The sequence below is a fragment of the Toxorhynchites rutilus genome, chromosome 1 (assembly GCF_029784135.1).
Source record: "Toxorhynchites rutilus septentrionalis strain SRP chromosome 1, ASM2978413v1, whole genome shotgun sequence".
Taxonomy (NCBI): domain Eukaryota; kingdom Metazoa; phylum Arthropoda; class Insecta; order Diptera; family Culicidae; genus Toxorhynchites; species Toxorhynchites rutilus.
The window spans coordinates 34,584,715-34,611,560 of record NC_073744.1 but is presented as its reverse complement, the minus strand read 5'-3'; the positions used below and the strand labels follow the sequence as shown (position 1 = coordinate 34,611,560).

General features: G+C 37.7%; 1 protein-coding gene across 6 annotated transcripts in view; it reads right to left on the bottom strand.

Annotated features, from left to right (window-relative positions):
- LOC129763357 (proteoglycan 4) overlaps positions 1 to 26,846 on the bottom strand; it is a 154,308-nt gene that overhangs the window by 71,245 nt on the left and 56,217 nt on the right. For 3 of the 6 annotated variants that reach the window (XM_055762324.1, XM_055762330.1, XM_055762329.1), the window contains exon 1: positions 15,588 to 15,782. The exons of 1 other annotated variant lie outside the window; for it this stretch is intronic. In XM_055762324.1, coding sequence (XP_055618299.1) covers positions 15,588 to 15,644 — 57 coding nt within the window. In that variant the 5' untranslated portion in view covers positions 15,645 to 15,782. Of the gene's footprint in view, positions 1 to 11,807; positions 11,947 to 15,587; positions 16,050 to 26,846 lie in introns of those variants that run through there. 2 more of the 6 variants (XM_055762328.1, XM_055762327.1) reach the window with 2 other exon arrangements.

Below are 26,846 nucleotides of genomic sequence, written 5' to 3'. Positions count from 1 at the left end.
TTTAAGGCTCATTAGCAATCTAGCTGTAACAGAGCCGAATTTTTAATCGTGTACATGTCACATGGTTATCATATCTATAATTAGCACATTACACAGTTGCCATTCGCCAGTATTCCTTCTATACCATTACATATGGTACATTCACACAGTAGCCATTTAGGCGTAAGAGTTATTCTTTCTGTTCTCCCATTATCCAGTTGGACCACCGGACAGCGGAGACAGTTGATTGATCATTGTTGAGTTATTTATAGAACAGTAGCCCGATGTTTCTGGCAGAGCAGAGCAGTTGTATGGATGAATCGATCTTATTTCGACCGTGGATCGATCTCCATCGCTGATGATTGTTGCGTGGACGTAGCTATTCTGTAACAACACAAAGATGGTCAATGAGGGCCCTGAGTTTTGAACTCACGATCGATCGCTTACTAAACGAACGCGCAACCAATGTGGCTACGAAGACTCCCCTAAAGCACCATCTTGCGCACACTTATTCTTATCCAACAAACATTGATTACATTTGAACAGAACATTTTCATTCTCCGCTATTAACTTTGTAGCCCCTGTTGTGAGGGGAGTGCAGCGCCGGTGATATCGGGCGCCGCAAATCCCTCCACAAGCGACTGGATCTTCATTGATCATTATTTTTGTATCACATTCTCTGCAAACACTCATCTTGCATGCAATATACCATACAAGTGGCAGTAATAGCCGAGAACAAAACACACAAGTAACACAAGAAGACGCTCAAACAATGATGCCGCTACAGTCGCCACCAAAGTGATAGCAGACTGTAGCGTTTTGTTCAATTGTATTGGCGAAAATCAGAATAATTAAAGCATGCAATGCAACTTGTACTTATCTAACAAATCGTCAATTAAATTGACTGTTGAACACAATATTCACAAACGATTCTACACAATAAACACGGAAATTAACGGAGCACAATTTGTACACAAGCTACCATGTACGCCATACAAATATGTGACTATAATCCAATTAATTGGCAAGTGTATTAAGGCTTAAAAAAAGGCTAGCTAGTAGGCTTTAATTTGATAGATACATCGATCATCTGAATCGGTCCAGTAGTTCAAAAATAATGAATTTTTGAAAAAAGTCATTTTTGGGAAAATAGGGAAAAAATGATTTTTCGTTAACCATCGGTTAACTTTGAAAAATCATAACCCAAAAACGAAAAAAAAACCCTTCCCTAGTTGCGAAAAAATTCTCAGGTTTCCAGAAAAAATAATAAAAAATATAGCGCCTTCGGTTCCGAGACCATGAAAACTATAAAAAACAAATACAATCAATAATAACGAAACCAAAATTAAAGTTTTGTGCGACTCTGGTATTTTTGTCACAAAAGACCAGCTAATTGGCTTTAATTTAATATGTCGAACATCTGAATTGGTTTAGTGGTTCAAAAGTTATGAATTTAAAAAAAGTCTCTTTTGGAAAAAATGCGATAAAATGGATTTTTTGAACCCCCCTAAAATGGAAATGAGCACCCTAACAAAAAAAAATGAGAAATACGGGTCTCATAATTTGCGATAAAGAACAAAACTACCACTTTTGACGAAAATCTGAGAACCACTATGTCGGTTTGGCATGGAATGGCTGTATTTAGAAATTAAGGAATTTCAAACGTATATTACGCTAAACCATTATTGCTTTTTTTTATAGAAATGTTGGTTGAATAAGGAAGATGCTTAATGATGAACGAACCTAACTGTAGATCAGCTGTAATTCTGTGTATACAGATTCTGTATCTGAAATCTGGCGAAAAATCTATGAAATACAGAATATTCTGTATATATGGCAACCCTGAGAATGACTAATATTTTAGCAGAAAATATTATTACTGTACATTTTAAAAACATAACAAGACGATTGGTATGCACGCGATGAAAATAAAAAAGTACAAAAAGTAAAAGATAAAAAATCGGCAAGTACAAAAACGTGAACAGGTTCGTGCAAGATAATGTATTTGAGCGTATGAGTCCTTCAGGCATTCTAAAATTTCTCTGTATTTTAAACATATACGCGATTTAACACGGAGGAAGTCATCATCAAATTCTTGTCCAAGCATTCTCCAGATTTTTTACTGTATAACAATCTTGCCCTTAGGTTGCAATTTCATATGCGTTCTGAAATACGTTGAAGTTTGAATGATAATGTATTCAAATTCTAATTTCATTCAAGAGATTACAAGGTATTTACATAGCTAAATGAAGTGAACTAGAATAAAGTGGTTAAAAAAGGATTTACAAAATGCTTGGTCATTCTATTTTCTCTCCAGCTGGACAAGTCTACATGCAATGAAGCTCTGTTGTTAGGGTATGTTCGATATATTAAAGATGAAAATATGCGCCAAGAAATGATTTTTGCTACATATATGAAGACTGATACCAGAGGAGAATCGATCGGTTTTTTTTACCGAAAAAGCTATTCCATGGAAGAACATTGAGATAGATGGTGCACCATCAATGGTTGATCGTCATCGTGGTTTTACAGCTAACTCAAAGATACAACTGCGTAAGGTACTGGCCATTCATTGCGTGATTCACAGACAGCTTTTGTAACAAAAAATCTGAGCCCTTGATCGCATCAGTCTTTACTATATATTATGAGCAGTGTTGCCACATTTTTATCTGTACCAGAAGGGGAAAAATCTTTCTCATCTGTACTTTTTCTTCAAAAAATTTGTACCAAAAATCTGTACTAACGAAAATATTTATTGTCGAGAAAATCTGTAATCTGTACCGTACAGAATCTGTACCAAAAACAACCAAAAAATCTGTACTTTTCCAGATAAATCCGTAAGTGTGAAAATATTACGATGAATTTTTAAGGAGTCTCCATAAAAAATGCTATATATTCCAGAAACTATAAAAAATATAAAGTTGACGTCCTCGACGAAAGTTCATATAGATCTATATCTCATTAGATCTAAAACTTCGTCGAATACACTATATCACTATCTTGACTTCAAGCAAAATTAGGATTAGTTTTGTTTGATTAAAAAAAAAAAAAGTTTTTGTTGGGAAAACTTTTCTCCTTTAAAAGTGCCCATCTTGCGATGTATGGATGACTTGAAATTGAAACGGCTATTCATATTTATTTTATTTTCATTTCTTTTTGTTTGAGACAAGTTTTTAAGGAAGGTGCATTTAATTTTTTTAAATATTTTTTTTCTGTGCTTTTTTTTTAAATTTAAAAAAATTTCTGAATTTTTTTCCATAACTAAAATTGTGTAGGTATTATAATTTTAGAGCAATATTTTTTGTAAAAAATTGAAAAAAAAACTTTAGCACTTTTCGAAAAGTATTCCATTTTTTTTGTATATTTCAAGTATGTAAAGTTGCTTGAATGACCAATGTCTTTACACCCATAATGTTACACTGCTATTTGACTTCTAAGGCGAGTTGGCATGAAATAGTACAAAAATTGATTTTTCGGACTATCCTAAACTGGAAATGGACACCCTAATGGGAAAAATAATAATTCTGGTTTTGAGGAGGCTGAAATAAATTATTAATAAAAAATGGTTTTCTTGAGAATCGATTATGTATAGGATTTGAAAATAATTGTTGAAAAATGGTCGACTATATATAATCGAGTCCGACCTGTACCTTCAAAATCTTAGTCAAAACATAAAATGCAGGAAAATAATTATATTTTAATGAGAAAAATATTTTTCTAAATTGAAATTGTTTTTATCTAAATTTTGTTTTATTTAAATCCTTAAAAAAATATATGAATAGTCTTATCAATTTCCAATAAGTCATCCATACGTCGCAAAATGAGCACTGAATGATTTTTTTTCAAATTGTTTGATATTTTTTAATGAAAATATAAATGATTTGCTACTTTTCATTTTCTAACCAACATTCTGCAGTTCTAATAGCTTTAAAGTGAGAAATTTTTTGAAATTTTTAGATTTTCTAAAACTCAATTTCAAAAACTAAAACTATTTTTTCTCAAAAACATGTTTTTGAAAAAATCTGAACGGAAATTATATGAATAGCCTATATAGTTACCAACTAGGTACCCATACATCGGAAAAAGGGCACTGCAAAAAGGAAAAAGTTTTCCTGACAACAACTTTTACATGTTTCCTTTGAGAAATTACTTTTAATGTTTAACTCGTAACATTTTAGTGCGTAAATTATCGTGATTGACAGAATACGCAAACTTTTTCAATCTAACAACACGCCAAGAACATGTGAAACGCATGTGAATTTACTCACAAAAATATTACGATCAGTTTTTAAGGAGTCTCCATAAAAAATGCTATATATTCCAAAAACTGTAAAAGATAGAAAGTTGACGTCTTCGACAAAAGTTCATATAGATTTAAAACTTTGTCGAATACACTATATCACTATCTTGATTTCAAGCAAAATTAGGATTAGTTTTGTTTGTTTAAAAAAATCATAAAAAGTTTTTGTTGGAAAAACTTTTCTCCTGTAAAAGTGCACATCTTGCGATGTATGGATTACTTGAAATTGAAAGGGTTATTCATATTTTTGTTTTATTTTCATTTGTTTTTGTTTGAGAATTTAAAAAAAAATAAGGAAGGTGCATTTGATTTTTTGAAATATTTTTTTCTGCGCTTTTTTTTCAAATTCAAACAATTTTCTAAATTTTATTCCATAACTAAAATTGTGTAAGTATTTAAATTTTAGAGCAATATTTTTTGTAAAAAATTGAGAGAAAAAATACTTTAGCACTTTTCTAATTTCAAATTGAATGAAGATGAAGAAAAACTATTTTCTGGAGTTTTTTCATTTAATTATATTCTTTTCTTCAAATAAATACCAATATCGTCTAAAAAGTACACAATAGCAATATTACGAAGACACGGACAGCCTGTGTAAAAGTTATATTTTTTCTTGAATTTCACAAAAAAATATATAGGTATCTTATCACGAATCGATAGTCTATGTCTCTGTCAATAATAACATTTTTTTCTGAGGCAGAAATTTTGCTTAATTGATATGCGCGGCATCTTTGAAAAAATAAAAAAGAGTCGGGAAAGACAGAAATTCGAAGGGAAAAATGAACACTTACTGAAAAGTTACATTTTGAATCTCAAGTTGATGTACGCAATAGGTTTTTGAGGGCTTCGGAGGTGTAACCATACAAATAATTTAAAAAAAGGCTTGACTAAAATCCTCGATTTTTTTCTCTTTTTTTCATGTATCACACATTAAGTGTCAAACGTATGGATACACTGTATTGCAAGTTTGTACATCATTCAAATTTGATGCTCTCGTGGCCGAGTGGTTAGCATCACACCTAACATGCCGGGGGTTCGGTTTCGATTCCCGTTCTGGTCAGTGGGAATTTTTCGTCAAAGAAAAAACCTCCGACTTGCACTGTGGTCACGCGTGTTCTAGAGCTTGCCACTCAGAATGCATTCAAAGCGTGTAACTTGGCATAGATATCTCAACTAAATTCTGTTCGGTACACATTTTGAAAATAAAACTTTTTTTGTGCGGTAGATAGGGACCGCATAAAAAAAGTTTCAAAATAATTCAAATTCACGCCGTTTACCGTTCAATTTCCTTTTGTTTCCATACTTTGCGATGGGGCATTTTGCCATTTCGCTGTTTTGTGCTTTTAGCTGCATGTCGAAACGTGTTGCTGTTAGAAATCATGTCATGCAAAAACTTAGAAAAACTTAGAGCATTTGATGGGAGGAGGTGAATGATTTCAGAAGTGGATAATTGAGACGCAAATATGCTTTTTTCGCACTGAAATGCATATAAACCATCGAAAAAAATAATGGACGATAACTTCGTCAAATATGCTTCTTTTCATATACCGCACATAAAAAAACCGCACAAAAAAAACGCACAAGAACAGAAAACCGCACAAAAAAAAATCGCACAACAAAAAAATCGCACAACAAAAAAACCGCACAAATACAGGTTTTACTGTATATTACACAGTGGCCATTTATGCGTCATGCGTTGTTTCGGCTTGGGCTTAATTTGTTGTATTTCACAACGGATTTGCATTGAAATCCTTTTTGTGGTGACGATTTTTTCACAAAAAATGCCTCGAATTCTCATTAGACGCAATCGCCTAGCATACAACAATCACAAACGATGCCAGATACTTTGAGCAAACACTGCATAGTTTACTAATTTAAAAACGGTTGTTTCCGAAGCAGGAAATATTAATTGTTATTGTTGATCTCAATGCACAATGGCCCGGAGGTGTATTTAAGTGGAAATTTGCATTTAGAGCTCGACAGCTATTCTCTAGACAAAATCTATCTTCGACAAAGTTGTTACATGGGGGTCTCCGTAGCCACATTGGTTGCGCGTTCGCTTAATAAGCGATCGAACGTGAGTTCAAAACTCAGGGCCCTCATTGACCATCTTTGTGTTGTTACAGAATAACTACATCCACGCAACAATCATCTGTGATAGAGATCGATCCACGGTCGAAATAAGATCGATTCATCCATACAACTGCTCTGCTCTGCAAGACACATCGAGCTGCTGTTATATAAATAACTCAACAATGATCAATCATTGTCCTGCTGTCCTGTCTAACTGGATAATGGAAGAACAGAAGGAAAACTCCTACGCCTAAATGGCTACTGCGTAAATGTGTACCATATGCAGTGGTATAGAAGGGAATACTCTAACGTCGAAAAATCGCAACTGTGTAATGTGCTAATTATAGATATCATAAACATGTGACATGTACACGATTAAAAATTCGGCTCTGTTACAGCTAAAATGCTGATGAGCCCAAAATAAACAAAAGGGATAAAAAAAAAGTTGTTACATGTAATAGAGCGCTCATCTTTATATTATCAAAAATAGGGTGACCGAAATTGTCGATGAAATTAAAAATATAACTTTCTTATCTTTATAGATAGAGGTAAACATGGTTCGACAATGTTGTATTCCCAGTTATTTGAGACATCTTTATATAAAAAAGTTTTTTTCTATCTCTTGAAATAAACGATAAAGCGCATTTTTTGTAATTTGCATTACCATGAAAAAAACTGTGTTTTTGCTCCAACTTTTACTTTTCAAATTCTACATATAATCTGTCTTCGAATGACTTTTAGAGCTTACTAATACAAAAATTTTGCAGAACTTGTCAATATCTCCACTTAACTCAAAGTAATTCATATTTGTTCCCCTAAAAATACGCTCTCTTCAATTACTTGCCAATCTCTCTGGGACAAACATAAAAAATGTTTGTTGACGGAATTTGAAAGAAACAAATTTCACTTCATATAATATGTGATTTTCAAAGAAGATACACATGTTATTTTTGTATTCCAGTAAATTAAAATTGAAATCATGAGTTTTTGGGTGAAACTAACTATGAGCAGGATTAATATATTGACACGTTCTGCATCGCAAAATTTTGGTATTGATAAGCTCTGAAAGTCGTACGCAGACAATTTTGATGTAGAAATATAAATATAAAAGTTTGAGGAAAAAACCGGTTTTTTCATGGTTACCCTAATGCCACTTTTCCCCAGTCTAATATTTAAATACAACTATGTTCTCCATTTCTGTCGGTCAAACTAGTCGTATGATAAGTTGTCGATTCGCATAGTGCTAACTAGTAGCTATAATTAGCTCAAAAACTTAAAAAAAACTATTGCTAATATCGGTACTAAGATATTGTGTTTCATTTCACCATAATAGATATGCAAACTGGTTGCCACATTTTACATTATTAAATTATACCATTCAGGACTAAACTATACCGGCAACTCGTTCAAAATGACTTCCGTTTCACTGATTACTAGGTAACTAGGTTTCGGTGTCAAATTAAGGTAGAAAATTGCCATTGCGCTTACACACCCAAACTCAACTAATCCTAAATTGTATTCGAAGCTCTGTATTCCTACCTCAAACTTTCAATTATTCAGCAAAATACACCAATAGACTAATGCTGGGGGAAATAAAAACCAGCTCCTAAGTCAATTTGGGTGTTTATCGGATTTACTCTGCCCAAAAGGCTGCCCAATAGGACAGCGGTTATTAGAGTAGACGAAAATTGGCTGCTGGGAAACCAACGAAATCAAGGTAAGCACCAGAACGTACAAACACACAGTCGGTAGCATCGATTGAATTAATCCGTACCTAATCCCAGCAGAGGACAAAGTACAATCGGACTGTTTCACCAGAATTAACTCCACAACATCATTTATGAATCTCAAAATCAATTTCTGTTGGGCTTCCTCCCCGGGCAGCCAAAAGGAAGACGGCTCTCGGCCACCAGCAATTGGTCCTCTGGGGTGATTTGCAGAGCATGATTCGGATCTTAGCCCGAGAAGCAATGAGCGGAGTGGGCCGGGGTTGGGGCAGTATACGTGCCAAAACCATTATGTCAATTGGTTTAGTAGATTTTGCACTGTGGAAAGGAGGGGGAAACATGTGTGGGGACCAATCTTACAATTGGAAAAGTGTGTGCTACACAACGCATCGACAGCAGTCTTTTGCTGTCGGTTTTCCCACAACACACATTTTGGGGTCGATCGTTCGGGCAATGGACGCAACACACATATGGCCCTGTTCGTACATTCAATCCGGAGACCATGCTCATGTACCAGGCAAGCCTCCGGCCCAAACATGAAAGGGTACATGCCACACATTCAGCTGAATGCGGAAAGCATCTCTCTGTTGGTTATTCGGTTCCCGGCCCCCGGGCTTCGGTTGAGCGAAAAACTTTAAACCGTCTGAGTCTTCTTCGTCTTCCCCAAGCAACGGCAGAGTTGAGTTACACAATTCATAAAGTGGAGATGTTTGTTATTTCCGTTCTTGCTCAATCGCTTGTTTGGCCCTTTCAAGTTGCGAGCAGGAGAGTTTTGGCTTGTTGACATTCCGAAGATCGATGTGATTCTCTACCGCTGTGTTTACAAGAAACTGATACTAATTCGCAAACGCAATTTCGGTCACATTCTTTGAGCAATGGACGGGAGAAAAAGCAAAACCGGACAACGATGGGAATGTTTGAACAAATTGATAAAGTTGTTGGATTGGGATACTTCGGTCGAGCCCAGAGGTATGTCGAGCAACGAAGCGGAAAAAGGATTGCTCCGGAATGGAGAAAAAAGGACTTCATTCCCTCCGAGTGGGACAGAATTGAGGGAGGAGAGAGGTGTGGAGAAAAAAAAACCTTTGTTTTGCTCCAAGATACTCAAGCGGGGGAATTCAATTTAATGGAAAAGTTTTATGATTGAAGAAGCTAGCTGCCAAGGGCTGTAAGTCGTTGTAAAATTCTAGCGTTCTGGGTCACAGTGTGCTGAAGATTCGTCCATGTGGCTAGTAATCAGATATTAAATAATTAAGCATGTAATCTTGAACGACTTGAAAGCATTACCATTTCATAGAAATAAAACATGTGTCATTTGCAACGGCAGTAGTTCATTCTATTACAATAAAGCAAACCCTAAAATGAACGGAATTGAAATATCAGAATTACCCATCAAAATTTGAATTCATCCGTACAAACTACTAAGGAGTTTTCACAGGCTCAAGTTTCATGTTCGAAGTTTCTATTTCGTTTAGCGTTTTTTAAAAGCCTTCGATAATGGGTGCGCCAATTCAACCAATTGAGAATGAAATCGACTAGAGAGTATGTCAGTGTGGATGTATGATTTTCAGTTTGAGCTCTGAATAAATAAAACAAATAATATTTTTCGATATTCATAATTCTATTTCTGCTAATTAATCATTTAAAAATACAAAAAATATATACACAAAAGAAAAGTATTAAAACAAAAAAAAAGTTAGAAGCGTGTGAAGAGGGAACGGCCATGGGACGCTTAGTCACTATTCTTGGCTTCTTCGTATTGAAATTGATTTCATTCAACAAGCCACATTTAACCGCAGTATCTGTATGCTGGGTAAGGACGTGGTGGGTAAAATTATCTACATCCAAAGTCTGATGTACGTAAGAGCATTCTTTGTTTTTAATCAGTATAAGAATCGGATTTAATAAAAAATCACTGCAAGCGATGAATATAAATTTGGCTTCCGTGATAATCATCTTAAATTATTGACAGTAAGGAAGGTGCGCGAACGCAGGTTTATCGAAATTAATTCGTGCTGTTTTAATTCAATATAGTAAACAAAGTTCACGCATCCTTGACATGATTGAAATGAACTCTTGTGTTACACTCACTATGAGAGATATGATGTTGTGTTTCAGCAGAAGAGAATTCACCAGACACTGAGAAAAAGCTAATTCTTATCGTCGTGAATAAATTTTGATAATTTATGGCACTGCTCGCACATATAACGTAAGAAGAGATAGATTTATGCGTGTTTTGTTGGCCAAATTTGTTTAAATCATTATTGAAATTGTAGGTATATGTATGAAATGAGCTAGGCTTATTCACCTAGAATCGTAATTGAAATTTTCTCATACGTACAAAAACGTAGTAGGAAGCACATAACGTGTTTCAAAATGAGGCTTGGTTTTGGTTGGGGTGGCAAATTTTTCCTGGATCAAAACCGCAAAAGCATCTCCTTTAGAAGTAGAAGGTGATAAGGTGTATCAGCTTATGAAAACAGAACATTATCAGTAGTAATCCTCCACTGACCACTTTGCCCCCCCAAACAACAAAATGCGAAATATGCGAAATAATCGCTGAAATTGAACAAAATATCTGTTCACCTCCCCTTGAATATGCGAACAGTCGTCCAAACTGTTGATTTGTTGCAAACATCAGGTCAAATTAACAAAATTTCACTAGAAACTCCTTAAATTCGAGACGCATAAAACTACGGCCGTTTTTTGTTTTTATTTATATTTTGACATGCGACAGCTGTACTGTAGTACAGGGTGACTCAAGAGTCATGAACTTCTTCAAACATAAGATGACTATCAATACGGTGTCAATAACAATAGTTATACTACCAAACAAGCAGGTGACCATTTTACCCCACTACCCCTACTTCTTATGGGGGGGGGGTCTGCCATACAAATGAAACACAAATTCCTGCATTACTCGAGAATTAATCAAGTAAATGAAACCAAATTTGGCATGTGGAGGTTTTAGGGTACAATAAATGATTCTATGGCGGTTAGATACTCCCTCTCTCTTTTAAGGGGTCAGGAAACATTTCTAAGGTGGTTCAACACTTTTTAAGAAGGACTGCCATAGAAATGAAACCCAAAATTCTGCATAACTCGAGAACTAATCGAGCAAATTGAGCCAAATTTGGGATGTGTGGGTTTTTGGATACGAGAAATGTGTCTATGATGGTATGACACCCCTTCCTCCTCTGGAAAAGGAAAGGGGATCCCATAAAAATAATACACATATTTCAACCAAACATGACAATTCAAATTTTTCGGAAAACTCTGAAGGAAAATGGGGAATTCGATAAATTCAATTCGCATGTGATGTACAATTACATATTGAGAAAGCGTTGTGTTTGCGGTACCGAAATTGATATTCGTTCAAAAGTCGAAATGGATTTTTCTATGATAAAACGCACTCCTATATCGTCTTCTATCTATTTAAATAAAAATGGATCGCCGAATGTATTGATAAGAGCAAAACTCGAAAAAGGAATTGTCCAATTTAGAACTGTCTTCATTCTATCATATTTTCTGTATCGAACATTTATTCCATGTAACGGACAAACATGTTATTTGCAAGCGGATGAAAAATCTTGCACGAGTATTGTGTCTTGAAATAATCTGTTATTATAATGTCGAGATTTGGTAGAAGTACTCAAATTTTATATTAAAAATTAATTATAAAGGATAAATTATGAAAGTTATGGATTACTCCACCCCGCTTAGCTCACCTCTATAAGTTATCTCAGGATCGGCTTCCGAAATACGGGGGACTCCCTGTACCGCGGACGACACTGTGATTGAACTGTGATTCCACAGGCTGATTTGATAGCGAATTTCGTTCCAATTGTAGAAATCACTGGATTCACTGTCGCGCTTAACTTGCGCACGGGCGGCTGGAGGATTGTAATCCGGGGACACGCTTGGAGACAGCGTGAACCGAAGCGTCCCTGCTTTCCCTTTTCACACGCTCAGGAGTTTATCACTCACTATAAATTATTTTCTTAACGGGTTCGAACTTCACTCTTTTCGTACAGGTGTTGGTCGTTTCCAGACTCCAGCAGAAATGGCCGAAGCCGCTTCATTTTCTTTCCACGAAACCTTGGTCCTTCTTCCTTTTTCGGTCCATTTCTCTCTCTCTCAATCCATTCTCCCTCTCATCCCTCTGTCTCCTTCCTTCCTCCCTCTCTCCCACTTCTGGAACACCATCAATTCATCATGGTTAGCCCGCCGATTTTATTCAAGGGGGCTGACGATGGTTACACATTACAATTTTAGGTTAGTACATTTATACACTTAAAACTACGGTTAGTTAGTACAATAAATAATTCATACAACAAATTAACGTTAACAACGATATTATTGTTTGGTCGTGCGAGTTGTATCTTGTCGCCAGATCGAATTTAGAAAACTCCCTTCGGGCTCGAGGAAAGCAACCCAATGTGCCGGTGAGAGATGTGTTGGCTCGGCTAGATCTTGATTATATGTCCCAAATATATGTTTTCCTTGAAGCCATCGATCTTCGAGTGTGATGTTCTTACATCCTTTACCCCTCCTTTTCGTCCTTCGCGAACTATCGGTTCCCTTCCTACTAACATTAGAATAAGTTAAATTGTGAATACATATTAGATGTAAGGATAGTTTTAAGAATTGAGTGTGAAGTGTGAGTGTGAATGAGAATGTGAATGTAAATGCGAGTGTGAGTGTGAACATTGCTACAATATCCTTACATCCCATCCTTTTCCCAATCAAAGTGTGTCACCCTTCTAAACTCGAGTCGACCGCGAGTAATCGGTTTCCTATTTTATTAACCATAGAATTAAGGAAACATGTTAATATTTTATAGTAAAAATATATTTAAGAGCGTGGCTCGTTTAAACCTATGTAACTGAGCCTGTAAAAATAAACGGATTAATAAAAAAAAAAAAACGATATTATTAAGGAATCAGCCAACAAGGAACAAAACGAATATTTACTTAAAGACTATTTCTGAACAATTACTACATTTAATTAAACAAAAATTGAACTGCCCTCCCTGTTGCGTCATCGATCGGTAACAATTAGATGATCAATCAATGAACAGTTCTGCGATTGAACTCATGAACGTGCACGTAGTAAGAAAACGTGGATGTGATAACGAAAAATACTTTTTGGGCGGGACGAAGTTTGCCGGGTCAGCTAGTATAAAATAAAAAAAAGGATTAAAATGTAATTATAGCACTTATAGCAACAGCACATCAATCAAATCATTCTTGGTGATATCGATCTAGTTACAACAAGTTTCGAGATCGAAACTATCAATATTCAGGGTGCAGTTAAGGGTGGAACTATCAAAATTTGTCAACTTAAGTTTGACGTAATTCATTCTGGGTGTGCATTCAAAAATATGAAAAATATGATTGGGTTTTATAGGTATGTGGGTGTACGATAATTCCACTGTTTTGATTTGACGTTCGTTCTTCAACTCTCAAATCAGGATTCAAGCAAAAGGCGCAACGCTTGAAGATTACATTACAACATTTTTTTGCAACAGATCCAGCATTGAGAAGAGTGAATTTCGTCTTCAGTTGAACTGATCTCTCGTTCGCTGAGTAACGAGAGAACACTGGAAGCGAAACGTGACTTACATTGTCTTTAAAATCAACCCCCAACATTTGTTGGCAAATCTTTCAATTTGTGATGTGAAAAATAGAAAGCAAATTTTGCGGATAACGGAAGCATCAGATACAATTCTTCGAATCAGCAATGCTCTGATTGCAGATTAATCGCTGCTGTGCAACGCATCAAATATAGACATACAGTTCCCAATCAACGAGGCAAATCTTGTTGGACTGATAGCTTGTTGAGAGTGAAATAAGACTCACATTGTCTCTGGCCCTGCTGAACATTTTGAACGATTTGAGATGTAAAAAGTGAAAACCAAATGTTGAAGACACCAACAGTGACATCTCTTATGCGAACATTCGAGCAATAGAAGATCAATTGCTACCATGCAATGTATGGAATGAAGATAGACAGTTTCCAATCGGAGAAACTAGTTCTGTTGAATTGATTTCTTGTTTGATGAATATCAAGCGTTACACGGGAAGCGAAACGAGACTTACGTTGTCTTTGATCCCCTGCCTCTTTGGTCGTTCGTGAATGATAATAAAATCAACCCCCAACATTTGTTAACAATTCTTCCAATTTGTGATGTTGATAGTGAAAACCAGAAGTTGAAGACGCCATGGGCATTGGTTGCCATCACTAGAACGATTGTGAATTAATTGCAATGCATCAAGCACAAATGCACAGCTCCCAATCAGTGAACACAGCCAGTGTGGGTTGTGACGCTGATTGTGGCTTCCTCGAAGCCAACCTTCCGCTCTGGCACTTTTTCCATCGAAGCATCGTATCGTTAGCTATCTTGCAACGAGGAACGTTGCCTTCTCTCCCATCTGGGGGAGTGTCGGAAACTACAAAAACAGCTCATCACGACTCTTGCTTGGAACATAGTGAAACGACTTGGATTTAATCGTACAGAAGCTCGTCGAGTGCCGATGGATTCATTTGAATCGCCTTAAAAGGGAAGAGATTCACACATCTACGGCTTGAGGCTTGAATAATATGAGGCTCGCAGCTAATCGGATGGGTGTAACTGGCACTCTATGTTTGCTTTTTGCTCACGTGTCGGAGGGATTTGCGAAAAGCCCATCGTGGTCGACACGAGGGATACGAGTCCAGGCGCCCGAACGCAGATTATTTCAGGACGATTGAATGTCATTGTCCGGTTTTTTTTGCAGACTTACGATGAGCCTTCAAATTGCAGATGGCACGATGCAAATCGCTACTTGTGCGAGCTCTAAGGGATTGTTTACACAGTGTGATATGATGACCGATATCGAGACGGAGAAACGAAGACACTAGCTGTTTCGTAAGTGACCAGGTTGAATCGGATGCTGCATATAACACATAACACGGTCAACTTTTCGGAAATTCGTGCAGCAACTTTGATAAAATTTCATCCCTTTGGAGAGCATCCATATGATTTTTGAACCAAACGATAGCTTTATTCATTACCATCAGTTTCATTGAATTTTGTATAACTTTATTGGGCAATGAAATCAGTTCACAGCAACTATGAGTCTTTCGAACAGTCATTTCCCGGAAAATGGAACATTGCAGAAAAACATAATTTTTGAACATTGGGGTTTCTAATGGGTTAAGGGGAAACTACCTGCCCAATCTTTCTTCGGAATGAATAAAAACCATTTCCATCGTTCTGAAAAATATCCATGATCAAACGGATTGTGTTGAATGTTTATCATTGGAGTGCTATGATACTAGAAACCGATACGAACTGAATAGAGGGAAGTTAAAAAAAAACCGGAACGAAACATTGTTCGAGCGTGACAGTCGTAAATTCTCCGCACATAAAAATGAACTCCGAAGCAAGCACTGGAGCTGAACCAATTTCTCACCAGCCCCGTAATGGTCTGCTGAAAGTACAGTGAAAATTATGATCCGCTTACCTTTTCGCGCAATTCCTTAACAATTTCCTCGGTGAGTCCCTGCTGGCAGGCGTACATGAGAGTCGTGCATCCCTCCAGCAGACGCCTTTCCGCCGGTGGGGCCTCCTTCCGCTTTTTTGTGCCGCCGGCTGCAGCAGCAGACTTTTTTGCACTTTTCGACCGGCGGTCGCTCGGTTCGGTTGATTTAACTTTTTCCCGCGGTTGCTGTTGCTGTTTCCCACCTGGGTCTGCAGCTGGATGAGGAGTTCCCTTCGGGTAGGTGGCTAGCTCGAGGGCCGGCAACTGGCAACTGCTGAACAGGCGCGGTGGCTTTTCCGGTGCTGCGTCCGGTGATGGACGACGACGACGATGATGCACTTGCCGCTGATGATCTCCGGGGCTGGCCGGAGGAGTCGGCGAGGGCGGTTCGACTGTCACCACGAGGATTTCCTGGTCGCTCTGGTCGGCAAACTTGACCGTATGCTTTGGCGCCCGACCGCCCTTGGCGCCGCGGGGAGGTTTTTTCTTCGCTGCCGACGAGCCGCCGGCCAGACAGGAGGGCGGTTCAGAAGGTTTCAGAAGGGACGATTGCTGGACGGGCGGTGGACGGTGGGATTTACACTTCGCCTCCATTTATTCCACAGGATCGCACTTTTCATCTTCGGTGTTGTTTGTTGCTTGGTTTTGCACTACGTAAAGTCACTGCTTGATATCGGGTGAGGAGTTTTTTTTTGTTCTTCAACTTTGGTGTTATTTACACAGGTTGCACAAACGCTCAATGAATCCCGCCTTAATACTGCATTGGGAAAAAAAGTATGCTTTTAGTGGGAAGTTTTCAGCTTTTTCACTCGATCACTCTCTGTCTCCGGAGTTAGGTGGATTATATCAAAACCTCCTAAATAGTTGAAATTTAGGACGCTGGACGGTTTACTTGTTTGGAGTTGAACTTCATTATTGACGTAGGACTACGTTTTTCAATAAAAATGGCTAATGATTAGAATCGATTACGATTCCCTACATGGGCTGAAAAGTTTCCTTCGAGGGCAATACACTTGTTATAACGAGTTTCCATCATTTCGATTCCCTTTCTGTAGCAAGAAACGTCTAAGTCTTCGAAATGCGACTCAGTGCCAGTGACTCTGCGGACTGTCTATTGGACATAGGAGTGTGGTAATGGATCCACGTTTCATCCATTGTCACAAAACGTCGAAAGAAGTCCACACGATTACACTTCAACAACGCCAAACCGGCTGTTGATTCATCAACGCGCCACTGTTTTTAGTCGACGACCAGCAAACGCGGCACCCATCGCGCGGATTCATGCTGTTTCATGTCCAAAATGTCGTGCAAAATGTATCCCACTCGTTCTTTTGAAATGTCTACGGCTTCAGATAACTCGCGTAACTTCACTTTATGATCGTTCAGAACGAGTAGATGCACTTGTTTTACGATTTCTGGACTCGTAGCCTCTTTTGGCCTTCCAGAGAGAGGTTAATCTGCGGTGCTTGCACGGCCCATTTCAAATTCACTAAACATTAAGCAGAAGTGGGATAACATTTCGTTAGCAACTGCATTGATTGTTCAGGAGTTTTTCCATTCAAAAAACAAGGTTTGATCAAAATACGATATTCCTCTTTTTTCATTCTCTATACAAATGCTCAGGTAGTGACACTTAAACAACTGTAGTTTGTGTCACTACCAGAGCCGAAAATATTCACGTTCAAACAATCAAATACGGCGAATTTCAGCCTGTCTTGTGTTGATAACCTACTGCTCAAGCGAGAGTCGATAAATATGAAACAACACTATCAATGAGCACCAGTGTAATGAACATCGTTTTCGAGTGGGGTAACACGGGGTGATTTGGTCAATATGGGGTGATTTGGACCACCCCTTTATCTCAAAAATTACGGCTCAACTTGGATCTTTTATAATGTCATTTCCTTCTATTGTTGAACCGTATGTACCTAAAGTAAAAAAAACTTTGGTAAAACTTTACAAGTAGAGGGAAACGGTAGCATAAACACAGCAAGCACTTTGATCGTAAAAAAATGTGAGTTTTTCGATAGTGGTTTTAAGGTTTTTCCCGCTAATTAAACAAACTTTTCGTGTATTGTGCAGTAAAGTTCTGTTCGCCTACAGAAAAGGAGCAATTTGATGTAGCGAAACTGTAAGTTTGATAACAATAAATGAAATTGATTGCATTTTAATTTTTGCGTGTTGTATGGGGTGACATGGACATGTTTCTGTGGGGTGAATTGGTCCTACAGGTTTGAGACTTTTCTTTGGTCTAATTGATTCCAGATGCCGCTGAATTACAAAAAGAGGATGGACAGACAACGTTGGAAGAAGGAGGAGCTTGAAAGAGCAACGCAGGTCATCGAGAATAGATTTTCTTTGACCAAGCATCAAAAGTGTTTGAAAATGCTCGACCAACAGTGAATAGATTTATGCAGAATTCGAGATGGTGTCAATCCAACTTTTCTGGTCTGCAATCTGACCAAGACACCTGGTATCGATCCCAAAACATTGTGACTGATTGTAACATTATCCCAAAATACTTTACATAAACATAAGTATGTCCAAATCACGCCGCATCAAATTTTAATGTCCAAAAATCATCTCTTTTATTTTATAATATATTTGGTAGATTGAAACTTTATATTATGATTAAACATTATTTATTGAGAGAAAACAAGTGTAGCTCAGTATACAATGTGACATTTTTGATTTAGACCGTATTGGTTTGGAAATATTAGGTGATTTGCTTAGGTGGTCCAAATTCCCCCCTTTTCCCCTAATGATTTTTCGAAGCTAAATTTTTTGAGAGCAAAACGCTGGTGCGAACTATTGCCCCACAGCCACTGCGCATTTTTTCCCCAAATGCAATTTTTCAGCTCATCGAGTTTCTAAAAAAAATCCCAGGAATTTTTTCACAAAAACGAATACTCACTATTATCTACTATAGATTGAAGGTTTCCTTGACAATGTAGTTTCGAACTTTTCAGTTTATTTTAGGGAACTAAATCGTCATCCCCGAATTAAAAAAAAATTGATCAAAACAACGCAAAACTCTTCTTACCTCATAACTTTTTGCCACTTTCATGAAATGTATCTTGTTTCTATATATCAGCTGCTGGTGTAATAGTGTGTCAAACGAATACATTGTTGTCGAATTTTGATGCTCGTTGGTTTCAAAAAGACCAATGGGCACCTTTGTCCCGAGCTACTCTAAAGAGCATTTTTCTGTATGTTCAAACAGATAGATAAAAAGCGAAAGACGCCAAACTAATTATTTTCGTGACACATGCGAAAGATATCACACGAAGAAGCATTATAGCCTAAACATGAAATCATGGACATAAAAACATTGTTTAGTAAACATTTACTAGAAGTTCAGAAAAAATAAAAGAATCTTGTTCATCTTTCATAATCTCACAAAGTTATATATCACTGCTTATTCAAGACGAATTTCATGTCAACTCGAATGGCCGTTGGTAGCACCATCTCAGATAGCAGTGAATCGTTGTGGGTGTAAAAACATGTGTCATGAAATGTGAAATGTAGGGAATTGTTAACATTTTCACAAAAAAATGACCAAATTTTTTTTGGAAAAAATTTTTGTTGAAAAAAAGTTATTTAGAAAATTAAAATTCATTTTCCCCAAAAACGTATTTTTTTTAATTCTCAAAAAATATATATATATGAATAGCACTTATAATTTACAACAAGTTGTCCATACATCGGAAGATGAGCACTTTTACAGGGAAAAAGTTTTTTCTAACAACAACTTTTATATGTGTTCTTTAAAAAAATACAACTAATCCTAATTTTGTTTAACCCTTCTGTACAAGCGTGCAAAATTATAACACGTATACTCGCGCACGGTGTCGCAGACCGGAAATTGAACTTCTCTGTAATGTTGCCATTCTGTATTTTTCAGGCTGTATTGGCATTTATTTGAAGAAGAGGGTATGATTGAATGAAAAATCTCCAAAAAATATGTTTTCTTCATTTTTATTATGTTTTAATAGTCATCTAATTCAGCCTCCTCAGAACAGAGTAATTTTGGATACTCCAACACAAATAACGAAATTTGATTTTTTCACTGTTATTAATTAAAAGTAAACAACTGAATATAATTCATGGAAGTATAAAGAGCTGTAAAATAACATAAAAACGTATTAAACGATTGTGGTTTCATTGGAGTAAGAATCAGAACATAGCATAACTGCATGCTCGAAACAAACATATTTTTTACATTTCATGCAGTTGTTGCGTGTTTTTCGGGTCTTTTTTTTCCAAAATATATATTTTTATAAAGGCTCATATGGCGTTAGCCTCACGGGGCCGGGAGTTCAATACAAATTTTCATATTATCTATGTTAGTAATATGTAACCGATTACTCGCGGTTGGCTCGAGGTAAGTATTACAAGTGTTTTCGTAATTCGGATGTTGCTGTCTCCAATGCTCTGTACGTGTGCCCGACACGGGATACTTCCTATTGGGATGCAGCTGACCATTAATCAGCAACGCCCCCCTAGTCTGTACCTCATATCTAGCGTGGTGCGTCTTTCTCGACTCGAGGAATCCAGGATAGAATGGTCACTAGCCGGCGCAATCATCAGTTCGTGTAGAGTTGTCATGAGCGGTACAACCTTTGGCTCTTGTTGAATGATCAGTGGACTGCACAACCTTTGGCCCGAGTGTCTGTAAAGAGTGTGTGTATGTATTGCCGCGACTAAGTAAAAGTTTATCGATCGGATAGGAGGGATATGAAACGGGGACACAACGAAGGAAACATCATTAAACGTTGACATCGGCGTTTCTGAGGAACAGGTATAGATGAAGCAGAAGATCAGGATCACGGCTACCTAAGATATCCCGGACGGGGATATCCGATTGTCTGCCTTGTGCTCTTAGTGCTCTAGAGAGCTGAGAGCGAGCAGCATGGAACCGGATACACGACCAGACAACATGCTCGATGTCGTGGTAGCCATCGCCACAATCACAAAGATTGTTTGCTGCGAGCCCAATGCGATAGAGATGCGCGTTTAGGTTGTAGTGATTGGACATAAGCCGAGATATCACGCGAATGAAATCACGACCTACATTCAATCCCTTGAACCATGCACTCGTCGAGACCTTAGGGATAATCGTGTGTAACCAACGACCGAACTCATCTCCACTCCACATGCGCTGCCAACTTACGAGCGTGTGCTGACGAGGAATGTGGAAACATTCAATATAAGCATTTTGCCTTTCAAAAAGTGTGCCTTCTAAAGCGCCCACCTTAGCTAGCGAGTCCGCTTTCTCATTCCCCGGAATCGAGCAATGAGAGGGAACCCATACTAAGGTAATCTTGAAAAATTTTTCGACCAAAACACTCAATAGTTGTCTTATTCTTGTTAGGAAATAAGATGAGCGTTTATCAACCTTCATTGAGCGGATTGCCTCTAATGAGCTGAGACTGTCTGAAAAAATAAAATAGTGGTCGATGGGCAATGTTTCAATGATCCCCAGTGCGTAGTATATCGCACCCAGTTCAGCAACATACACGGAGCAAGGATCTTTGAGTTTGAAAGAGACACTGGAATTTTCATTGAAGATGCCAAAGCCAGTGGACCCGTTTATGAATGAACCGTCAGTAAAGAACATTTTATCAGATCTAACTATGCCCCCATATTCTGCCGAAAATATCGGCGGAATAGAATCTGAGCGTAGATGATCTGGTATTCCATGGATTTTTTGTCGCATGGACAGATCAAAAATGACAGAGGAATTGCAAAAGTATGGGAAGCAAACTTGGTTGGAGATGCCTGGTGAAGGGTGCACGTCGTGGGTAAGGTACTCCTGGTATAAAGACATAAAACTTGACTGAGGAATCAGTTGGAGTAGATTTTCGAAGTTATCAATCACCAATGGATTCATGATCTTGCAACGGATGAGAAATCTGTAGGATAATTCTGTGAACCGAAGAGTAAGCGGGGGTACTCCTGCCAAAACTTCGAGACTCATCGTATGTGTCGAATGCAAACACCCCATGGCTATACGCAATCAACGATATTGTATTCTCTCCAGCTTGAGAATATGAATCCTGGCAGCTGATCGGAAGCAAAAACTGCCATATTCTAACACTGATAATATCGTTGTTTTGTACAACTGAATGAGGTCTCCTGGATGGGCACCCCACCATGTTCCGGTTATTGTTTGGAGAAAATTTATTCTTTGCTAGCATTTCTGTTTCAAATACGCAATGTGTATTTCCCAGGTACATTTAGAGTCAAAATATACTCCAAGGTATTTGAAAAACATCGAGTGCTTGATCGTTTTGCCGGATAGGTGAAGCTGGAATTGGGCGGGTTCGTGCTTCCTAGAAAAAACGACCATTTCGGTTTTCTCCGTAGAGAATTCGATACCCAGCTTGAGAGCCCACGTGAACAGATTGTTCAGGGTATCTTGCAAGGATTTTTGCAGAACGGCGGGATTAGTACCCGTGATGGAAATAACTCCATCGTCTGCAAGTTGTCTCAATGTGCAATCTCTAGTTAGACAATCATCTATATCATTGACGTAAAAACTGTACAAGAGGGGGCTTAGGCAGGAGCCTTTTGTTAGGCCCATAAAACTGTATCGAGAAAATTTCAAGCTGCCATGATTGAAAAATATGTGCTTTTCTGACAGTAAATTGTACAGGAAATTATTCAGAATTGGTGAAAGTCCACGATTATGAAGTTTCTCTGAGAGAATTTCCATGGAAACTGAATCAAATGCCCCTTTGATATCGAGAAAAACGGAAGCCATTTGTTCTTTGCGAGCAAATGCGATTTGGATTTCAGAAGATAGCAGCGCGAGACAATCATTTGTCCCTTTACCTCGGCGGAAGCCAAACTGCGTATTTGACAGCAAATTGTTCGCTTCAACCCACTTGTCCAAACGAAGTAGAATCATTTTCTCTAACAATTTACGAATACAGGATAACATTGCAATCGGCCTATACGAGTTGTGATCGCAAGCCGGCTTGTTGGGTTTTCGTATGGCTATCACTCTCACTTGTCTCCAGTCATGCGGGACAATATTCAGCTCCAGAAACTTGTTGAACAAGTTCAGCAAACGCTGTTTTGCCAAGTCGGGAAGATTCTTCAACAAGTTGAATTTAATCTTGTCCGACCCCGGAGCTGAATTGTTACATGAGAGGAGGGCAATTGAGAATTCCACCATCGAAAAATTCTCAATGTCGCATTGGAGCGGAATGTCGCGTACGACGCTTTGTGCAGGAACGGAATCGGGACAAACCTTTCTTGCAAATTTGAAAATCCAACGGTCAGAGTATTCCTCACTTTCATTTGTATGGTTCCAGCCACGCATTCTCCTAGCCGTATTCCAAAGAGTGCTCATAGCGGTCTCCCTTGACAAACCATTGACGAACTTTCGCCAATATCCACGCTTTTTTGCTTTAATCAGACCTTTTAGTTTGGCTTCTAGAGCTTGGTGCTTTCGAAACCATTCCACTAGTCCAGTTTTCCGGAATTTTTTGAAAGCGGATGATTTTTCAAGGTAGACCTTTGAACACTCCTTGTCCCACCAAAGTGATGGAGGACGACGTCGTAAAGTGGTAGCAGGAACACGTTTCTTTTGAGCTTGAAGTGCGCTTTCGTAAATCAAACTCGATATAAAATTATACTCTTCGAGTGGAGGAAGTTCATGCATTGAAACAAGTGCTTCGGATATTATTTCTGCAAATTTTCTCCAGTCAATATTTTTCGTGAGGTCATACGCAATATCGACTGACTCACGAGAACCTGATTCATTGGCGATTGATAAAATTATTGGCAGGTGGTCACTACCGTGGGGATCTTGGAAATCTTGGGTCTTTTATCGAAGAGAAGAATGTATAACGACCTTCTAGATAATTACCAGATGATAAAGGTTCTGGAATATAAAATGTGCATATTTCTAATATTCTTGGTCTCTGTTTTCTTGGTAAATTAAATTAATGCTCTTTTTAGATGGGGCATAAAAAGATTATATAAAAGGATTTCTAGGAACATCATTTTCTTTTTCTTGTTTTCTTGTCGATATTGTCCATTATACAAAACATATCCCCGAAACTGTAATTGTTAAAAATTACCATGAGCTACCGATTAGTTTACAGTTTACTGTTTATAATTCTTCCACAAGTGAAATTCTTTCACAAGTGTGTATATGTATGACCATTATATTTAGCGAATAACTATACGAAAGTCAAACAATTATATTTTGCTTTTGAACGTATGAATCTAACGACGAATATATCGACGAATAGTCAATATATGGATCCGTTCAATCCAGTTACAAAAGGGACTGAAATCGAATAAGAATAGTCCTGTAATGATCTTATGCATTATATTCAATAAATATTCCACGCCACTAACATTAATTTATACATTTCATTCAACAATATTCTAAAATATGAAAAAAGGCACATGTCCAAAAAAGTTACTCCTATACTCGCGTCGGTGTGTCAGACCGAAAGTGTTGAAAAAGTGGCACACGTCCCTATTGTACCAACACATGCGATACGCTAAACGATGATGAACGACGAATAACGAAGCTAGAGAGAATCGCAAAGTCGTAGTGTTGATATTTTCTGAGAAATGAACGAATTATTGATTTCTCGGTCTGACAGACCAATACGCGAGTATAGGAGTGTTAAAGTCAAGATAGCGATATAGTGTAAATGATCTGGTGAACTATAGAGGAAGACTTAGAGACAACAGCCAAGTAGTTTGCTATAATTGTCACAATCAGGGTCATTTATCGTATCACTGCACTTTACCCAAAGCTAAAAAGCCGAGATACAACGGGCAGCCGATGAGAAACAATGCGAATAGGAAACGCGTCTTCGAAGAGCGGATTAATCAATTATCAGCAGCGATGGAGGACCTAAAAATGAAGTTCGATAACGATGAGGAACTCTCTGACGATCCTCCGAGAACGAGCAAGAAGAGGAGGATGAATCAAAATCGTGGATCAACAATGCAATGTTAGGTGAGTCCAATAAAACAACACCAGCTATTGTGGAACTAAAAGTGAACGACAACAATTTCCTAGTGGAATGTGATACGGGTACCTGCGCAACGATTTGCTCTTTAGAAACATATAGAGAAAAATTCAATAAATATAGAATGATACCTGATGGACGGAAATTTTTTATCATATCTGGAGAGTCGGTTAGTGTAATAGGAAAAATATGTGTGCGCGTGGAGATAGGTGGGAGAATATTAAGTTTATTTCTATTGGTTATCAAATCTCAGAGAAATTTTGTTCCTTTGTTAGGACGTGACTGGTTAAATATAATTTGGCCGAAGTGGGGAAACGCTTTTTCTCTTAACAATATTACTGAGCTAGAGAGGAGTGACTGGATAAAAGGAGCAATTTCAAAATTGAAGAGTAATTTCGTAAGTGTATTTGATATTTGACAATGACTTGACCGAACCAATTAAGAATGTAGTAGTGGACATTCGAATAGATGAAAATGCAAAACCTTTCATACACAAACCTTATACGTTGGCTTTTAAACACAGAGAAAAAGTAGCCAAACATTTAGATGATCTTGAATTTAAGGGAATTCTTGAGAAGGTGGAGTATGCCGAATGGGCTTCCCCTATAGTAGTGGTAGTAAAACCAAATAAAATTGATATACGAATATGCATGGATGAATCCAAAACAGTAAATCCACACATAATTACTCACCATTATCCACTTCCATTAATAGACGAATTGATAACTAATAAAAGTGGGGCGAAAAAAATTGCCCTGATCGATTTGAAGGGAGCGTATCAACAACTAGTAGTTTCAGAATTCACAAAAAAAATGTTAGTTATCAATACTCACAAAGGGTTATATGCCTATTCAAGATTACCGTTTCGCGTTAAACCAGCAGCCACAATTTTCCAATCCGTCATGGACAAAATCCTACATGGCATAGAGTAAGTTCAAACATACATTGATGACATCCTCATTTGGGCAGAATCAGATGGTGAATTATTGGGAAAGATCAGAGAGGCCTTGAAACGCTTAGCGCAACACAATGTAAAGGTTAATACTGAGAAGTGTCAATGGTTCGTTTCCCAAGTGAAGTATTTGGGCCACGTTCTGTCGGATGCGGGTGTTTCGCCAAATCCGGAGAAAGTGGAAGCAATAATGGCTGTGCCAATGCCAACATCAAAAAAACAACTAAAGGCATTTCTCGGCATGATAACTTTTTATACGAAATTTGTTCCTAAGCTTAGTCTTATTCTGTCTCCTCTGTATGACTTACTGAGTAAAGGTTGCAATTGGGAATGGAACCCAAAATGTAATGAAGGTTTCAACGTAAGTAAAAAAACAATCTGCAGCGCTCAAATCTTAACACACTTTGATCCAACCAAATATATCACCGTAACTTGCGATGCCAGTGACGATGGAATCTCAGGTATTCTGAGCCACACTGTTAACAATGAAGAAATGCCAGTATTCTTTGTTTCACGGCGGCTTTCAAAAGCAGAGAAAAACTATCCGATACTTCATAGAGAAGCTTTAGCTATCGTATTTGCAATGGAGAAATTTTATAAATATGTACTAGGCCAAAAAGTAAAAATCATTACCGATCATAAACCATTGATAGGTGTTTTCATAAATAAAAAAGCAAATCCTGCTGTAATCGTTAGTAGATTACAAAGATACTTCCTACGGTTATCAATATTTGATTTCAATATCTCATATATGTCGGGGAAGGAGAATTACGCGGCCGATTGCTTTTCGAGACTTCCTTTGAATCAAGATTTAAGCCCTGCTGATCAGGAAGAAAGTCAGCGAAGCTCGTTTAATGGATTAAATTTCCTAGTGGACAATGAAAAAGTAAATATCAACTCTGAGATAATAGCCGATGATTCTACCAATGATCCACTTTTATCAGCTGTAACTAAATAATTACGTAATTAATGGTTGGCCAAGTCAACCAAGTCAACCAAGTCAACAGCAACCCGTTGAAAAACTTTTATTCAAAAAGACAGGCGTTAAATATAGAATCAAACTGTATCATTTTTGGTGAGCGTATAGTAATTCCAAATTCGCTGAAATGACCCTCTCTCCAACTCCTACACGCCAATCATCGTGGTGTGCAAAAAAATGAAACAAATTGCACGGAAATATATTTATTGGGAGGGAATTGGAACCGATATAGAAAATTACGCATTGTCTTGCAAAAAATGCCAGTTACTCAGAATAGATAGAACTACAAAAAAGTACGGGAACTG